At 51.5% G+C, this 6,498-nt stretch overlaps 1 protein-coding gene across 1 annotated transcript; it reads right to left on the bottom strand.

Annotated features, from left to right (window-relative positions):
* On the bottom strand, positions 1–6,498 carry TGAM01_v202484 (L-aminoadipate-semialdehyde dehydrogenase large subunit; the record flags this gene model as incomplete). Its single annotated transcript, XM_024549003.1, has 11 exons — positions 1–1,067; positions 1,309–1,455; positions 1,526–1,711; positions 1,781–2,027; positions 2,316–2,343; positions 2,628–4,335; positions 4,413–5,457; positions 5,521–5,640; positions 5,743–6,127; positions 6,187–6,382; positions 6,447–6,498. The coding sequence occupies 11 exons, from the start codon at positions 6,496–6,498 to the stop codon at positions 1–3; spliced, it is 5,181 nt and encodes a 1,726-aa protein (XP_024406242.1).

Below are 6,498 nucleotides of genomic sequence, written 5' to 3'. Positions count from 1 at the left end.
TTATCGCCTATTTCTCGTCTTTTTCCCTGTAGTGGTAGTGTCTTCCTCTTCCTCGTCTTGGCCCTTCTTGAGGTCTTCTGTCAGGCCCCATTCTTCCTTGTCGTACCAGTCTTCGCCGTCTGACATGTCTCGATTTGGTCCGGAGTGTGCCTCTGCTTTTGACCAATGCAGCACGTCCTTACGAAGTCTTTGAGCTCTCAGCAAGCCCAGGTGGAGCCTGGCAGCCCCCCGACAGACCTCTTCTTGCTTCTGCACGTATAGGGATAGAAGCTTCCTCATGTCTTCAGCTTCGTTGTCAGGTAAGCCAAGGTTTCGATCAAGCGCGGCATTTGGGGGAGGTAGGAACATTGGATGGATGAAGGACTGGCTGGCCTCTACGCCATTATGGGAGGCTTCGTTTGCTGCTTCGCCATCTTGCATATGCACGTCTTCGCTGGGCAGACGGCTTCCCTTCTTACGACCATGACTCGCAGTTTCGGTCGATGGCCCTCCGCCATTAATAAGTTTAGCTGTGTCTCCATTGGCTGCGTCTTTGCCGTTTTCTTTATTGACGTCCGTTGCTGTGGGTTGCTCTTTGGAAGCTCCGTCGTCTGTTTCCATCATCTCCACATCTTGCCTGGGAGGCGTCTTCCTCTTCTCTGGTGCATTGGCATCGTCCATGGGCACATCGGCATCTGCCGAAATGGCAGCATCGTGTTCACTCGATGTTTTTAATTCATTTGTCGCCCGAGTTCCTGGGGCATCGTTTTTGCTGGTTTCGCCATTCAGCTTGGCAGGTGAAGACGCCCCCTCGCCTGTCTTTGTGGAATCTTGAGAGTGGCGAGCAGTGCTTTTTTCAATATAAAAATCGATATCGTTCGTGCCGACCATGGTTGAACACGGCACCCACGTGGAATCGCCACACAGAGAGGTCCACAAGTGTCGAACCTGCCACAGCGACCGGTTTTCCTTTTGCATTATGCGAGAACTCTGCTTGACTAGTTCTGTGAGGGTATTGGAGGTGAACGGTTTGGAAAGGACGGGGTGGATTGGCAGGTCGGTCGAGGCAGTAAGCGGCGCAAGGATGTCTGTCAAAGTTAGCGCGGCCCTGTCCCAGCGGAAATTTCGCGAATCATACGTTCTAGACGAATGTTTGCATACGGATCTAACTCGGCGGCTGATAGCATGGCCTCTTCGACACGGGCATCGTCATCGTCGCTATCGAACTCGTAGCCGTCGTCGTCGACCAAGGGAGCATTGCGATGGATGATGGACCTTCGCACACCGGCGTAATCCACGGACTGTGTCAGATTAGCCATCGCGCCTCACCCAGCCGAGACTCAGTAGGTGGTACCTCTTTGTAAGCGCCGGGCCCTGCCGTGGGCATCAATTGTCCCTTGTGTGCGAAACGCGCCCTCTTCTTAAGTTTGTTGCCGCGGTTGGTGAAGCTTTCGATCTCGGAGTCAGAATCGGATTCTGTGGGCGAGGCGACCGTGTTAGCGTGATTCAGCCGGCAATGAGCGTCAAACGTCTGTAGGGAGCTCACCATAAGCCCTTCGTTTAAAAGCCTTCTTCATGCCGGCGATGGTCTCGGCGAAGAGCACCTGCTGCGACGCCATGATGAGCAGATTCCGAGGCCGGCCGGCCGCTGACGAGGGCAGAGCTGCGTAGAGAACGAGAAGGCCGACGGCGAGCACAAGATTCGACGGGACGAGAATCTGGCGGAGCAGATCTATTCGTGGCAGCGGCTGGTTCGTCGTCTAGCGAACAAGATGCGGCGTCATAGAGAGGAGCCTCGCACAGCAGACTTGGAGGCTTGTGTCATGCGCCAGAAACGTTGGAGGAGGAGCAAATTGGCCCACGACGAGGAGAACCGGCAGAAGCGCAGAAGCGCAGAGGCGCCGGGCAAGGCTGCTCTGCTCTGGCTCTGCCCACTTTTTTTCCTGAGCTTCTGCTGCTGGCGCTGCCAGAGCGAGATGGGCCAATGAAAGCCCAAGAGCCGGAAGCTCACTTTTGCCGATGCCGCGCTGTGAGTGCTGCTTTGGCGACTTTTTGGAGGTGTGACGTAAGACTGGAAGTTTAGCCGGGAATTAAGCGATATCAGTTGCTGGATAAGAAACATTTTGTATGCAACAAGCGTCTCAGAATCACCTTGAATAAATACAGTTCTTAGCTGCAGAATCAGTAATATTTATTATAAGAAAATGTACATTTGATATCTTATACAGATTCAAGCCTGGGTTGGCCCAATGGGCGCAAGTCATTATCATGATAAATAAATGGCCAACTGGAGACTGCGTTATCGACACACCATAATCCACATCTTGGCCACTTACACCAGAAGCAACTAGTACTACAGGTGTCCTAATAATAAGTTAAAAACGCGAGATCTATCACAGTTTTGACATCTATCATATACACAGGAGATATTTTAGCCTCAATTATTGCTTTAGGTTCGCCAAATGTTTCAATATCGATGATCCCTCGATCGAAGAAGATGGTTTATTTATACAAGATACTATAATACATGTATGGAAACCTGCTCTATGGCAATCTCCAAAAATATTGTACATTGCTTTTATCCATACATTCGTTGTTCATTTTTTCTTTTCTGTTCTCTTCTTTTCTTCTTTTTGATTTGCTTTTACGGCTTGGCAGATCTGCCGCCAAAGCTACTGGCAGCCGAAATCTGCGACGCAGCCAGGTCTAGCTTTGGCAATGGCGTCTTGCCGCTCCCAGTTGGGGCAGGGAGGAATCCAATAGCAACCAGATACGCCAAATACGTGCCTAGAGACTGTACATCCACAGCATGAGAGACATTCGACTCTTGCTCGTAGAGCTTCAGTGCCGCCAAGGCATTGGCGTCGTCCAGCTCTGGCGCAATGGAGTTGCCGGGCAAGTCTCCCACGACGAAGTGGAAAAGGGGCAGCAGAGCATGAGGCTCCTCCTTGGTATCGTCGCTGACATACTCCTTGACCCTTGCGGACCATTCTGGGTACGGCAGAATGGGGACATCATAGCCATAGGCCTCAAGAGCGCCAATCCAGTCGTTGAGCGTCAACCGCGGGTGGCTGGTGACTTGGGCCACGGCTACAGACTGTCCAGTCGCCGCAGAGAGATGGAACGCAGATGAGACTACGATACGACTGACCTGCGTGACGGGCACGGCGTTGAGCGTATTGCTTATGTCTGGGCGCCCACCGACTTGCAGTGATCCCTTCCATAATCGAACGAGGAAGTCGTCTGTAACGGAGATTCCAGATGCTGGATCGGCCGTGATATAGCCAGGACGGATGACGGCACCAGCCAAGCCACGAAGACCGGCCTCACGTACCAGGAGCTCACTTGCCCACTTGGACTGTCCGTATCCGGTGGCAAGGCCCTTGCGGCTTCCCTCGAGGTCATCTGCTTCCATCACGGCACCGGCCTTCTTGGAGAGCTCCACGTAATGGTCGTTATCTAGTGTCGAGGTTGAGCTAACAAATGCCAGCCTCTTGGCCTTTCCAGTGGCACAAAGCTGAATGCAGGCCAGTGTGCTAAGCACGTTGGCTGCTCGAAGACTTGAGTACGGCAACATCCAGTTGACCTGGGCGCCGTTGTGGATGACGGCATCAGCCTCTGTGGTGAGGCGGGCCCAAACGTCCTGGGAAAGGCCAAGCTGCGATTTTCCAAAATCTCCCACCACGACTTCAAGCCTGGACGAAGCTATCCATTCTTGAGACCATAAGCCGTAGGCCTTCATTACCTTTTCCAGTCGAGCGATACCATCCGCCTGATCCTTGGCTCGTACGAGGGCGATGACATTGGCCTTGATAGGGCCCTCGAGGAGTTCGCGCACAATATATGAACCTAAGAAGCCAGTAGCGCCAGTTAAAAGCACGCGAGGTGAGGTGACTACACCTGCTGTGGGAATAGACTTGGGAATTTTGCTTGTAAGGTCCCTTGCGTCAATGGCATACGCTTCGTCCTCGACATTCTTGTCTCCATCAAGGGGCATTGCATCCAGGCGCAGGCCGATGGGATCTTGAGCACGGTCGATCTCTGCAGCAAGAGCCTCGAGAGTCTGAGACTGGAATATCACCTTGATCGGCAGATTGATGTCCTTCCATTCCTTGGTAAGGCTGAAGAACATCTGCTGTGCAAGAATAGAGTGTCCTCCCTCGTCAAAAAAGTTGGAGTTTGGTCTGAACATTCTTGCTGAGGTGTTTGGAAGCACAGAGGCCCAGATCGAAGCTAGGCGAGCCTGCGTAGGTGTCAAGTTGACAGATACGGACGAGGCTCGTCGCTTCGCTAGGAAACTGAGATCTGCGGCATCGGGGAAGGGAAGCGCAGGTCTATCAATCTTTCCATTGGGATCTATAGAATATTGCATGTTAATCGTGAACTAAAGCATGTTTCATAACAGAGAAGAAGAAAAGGCGGAAAGGACTTACTCAATGGCATCCGCGCAAGAGGAATAAAGAGGCTAGGAACGGCATATTTGGGGACCTTGGTAGCGAGATACTTCTTGCAGTCTTCAGAAAGCGACTTGAACTTTCGAAGCATTTGGCCCATCGACTCATCTTGTGACTCCGGCTCCAGTTGGCCACTTTCCTTTTGAACGTGTTGGAACCAGCGCTTTGTCTCAGGAACAAAATATGTGACGAGCGTATGCTCTTCGTCCTTGTCTCTTCGAATTAGAGTGACGTTTTCGCGAACAAATGGATGCTGCGAAAGGTGTGTATCGATTTCTCCCAGCTCGATTCGGAAACCGCGGATCTTGACCTGAGAATCGATTCTTCCTGTGCACTCTACACTTCCGTCTTCACGGCGCCGGCCAAGATCACCGGTTCTGTACAGGCGATCTCGCGGTCCCTTGTAGCCCCATGGCTTGTAAGCCTCGGCGGCACTCGTACCATTTTCCTGCTGAGCCCAGATGGTCGGGTCGACAAACCAGTTGAGAAGGAACTTGGAGCTGTTCAGAGACGTGGTTTTTTCGTCATCTCCCAGGTATCCCTCTGAAAGACCGGCTGCTCGAATAAAGAGCTCTCCTTGCTCGCCAACTTTGCACAGTCGAGACCGATCGTCGCGGTCTACGACTAATAGCTGAACATTTTGCATACCCTGGCCAACTGGGATGATATCCGGCAAGGTATCCAGGACTAGGGGCTCTCGTGCCCTGCTTGGAATCTCAAAGTAGGACACTGCCCGTTGCGATTCTGTCGACCCATACAGATTGATGACACTGGTGTTGGGCGCAAGATTGCGCAGCTTGTTTACGTCCTTCTTCGTTAGTAAATCGCCCACAAAGAAGGCATTTCGAAGAGAGGGGATCTGAGCAGTAGCGCCTCCAACGAGGATCTGGCCCATCGCAGGGGTCAGGTGGGTAACAGTGACGCTGTTCTCCTTCATCCATTCGGCCAGGAGCTCGTAAGCAATCGCATCTACCGGTGGGATGATAATTTTAGCTCCAAGAAAGAGTGGCGTGAAGATATCTCTCTATACATGGTGAGTCGTTAGATTGTTACAAAGTCAGGCAAACTAGACCGGACGGTGACTCACCTGGATTGGATCGTGGGCAATTCCCGAAAGCATTGTGAACCTGTCTTGGTCTGAGAGGCCAAATCTTTCTGCCATCCAAGGGAAGTAGTGAGTTAAAGAGAAATGGCGACCTTGAACACCCTGTTCACACTATTAGCACGCTCCTACGAGGTTGAATCTGTTGATCCAGAGGGCGTCATCATCTCGACAGAACAATGCCCCTTTAATAATGAGAAGTCTCACCTTGGGTCTTCCTTCCGAACCACTGGTGAAACTCAAAGTAGGAATAGAGTCAGGTCCAATGAGAACATTGGCAGGGTCCTCTCGGCTGTATTCTGAGGGATCGAGGGAATCTTTGCCATCGACAGAACCCCCACTCAGCTCGCCGTTGTCTAACAGCTCCAGTGCTGGAATAGTAGACTTGAGGCTCAGGTTGTCCGAGGCAAATTTCAAGACGAGGTCAGAAGGTGGACCAAACTCTTCGTTTGCCTTTTCGATGCAGACAAGGAATCTAGGCTTGGCGACATCTAATAGCACCGTCTGGCGCTCAGGAGGATACTGTGGATCAATCACACTGACAGTCGCGCCAGCTTTGAGAGCACCCATGTAGGCCACCACGAGTTCAACGCTGTCAGAGAGATCAATTAGTAACCAACAATTAATGTAGGATAGTCAGAGAGTACCAACCCTCGGTAAGCGTATATCATGACTACATCTCCAACCTTGCATCCATGGCTTAGAAAGTGATGAGCTAGTAGGTTGGACGCCTCATGGATTTGGCGATATGTAAAAGAGCGCTCATTTTTGTGTGAGCTCTTGGTTTCAATAACACACTCTCTGTCTGGGAAGGCTTTGGCATTCTTTGCAAATATCTCGTGGATTGCTATAAAAAAAAGTGTGAGAACATGTTACACATGAAGAAAATGAAGCGCATGGCAATATCCTACCACCACGATAATCTCCCCAATGGAGATCAATTGTCGGATCTGGGGACGCCAT

Source organism: Trichoderma gamsii, assembly GCF_001481775.2.
Source record: "Trichoderma gamsii strain T6085 chromosome Unknown Scaffold_6.2, whole genome shotgun sequence".
Taxonomy (NCBI): domain Eukaryota; kingdom Fungi; phylum Ascomycota; class Sordariomycetes; order Hypocreales; family Hypocreaceae; genus Trichoderma; species Trichoderma gamsii.
The sequence above is the reverse complement of the archived record's forward strand: the minus strand, read 5'-3'. Positions and strand labels throughout refer to the sequence as shown.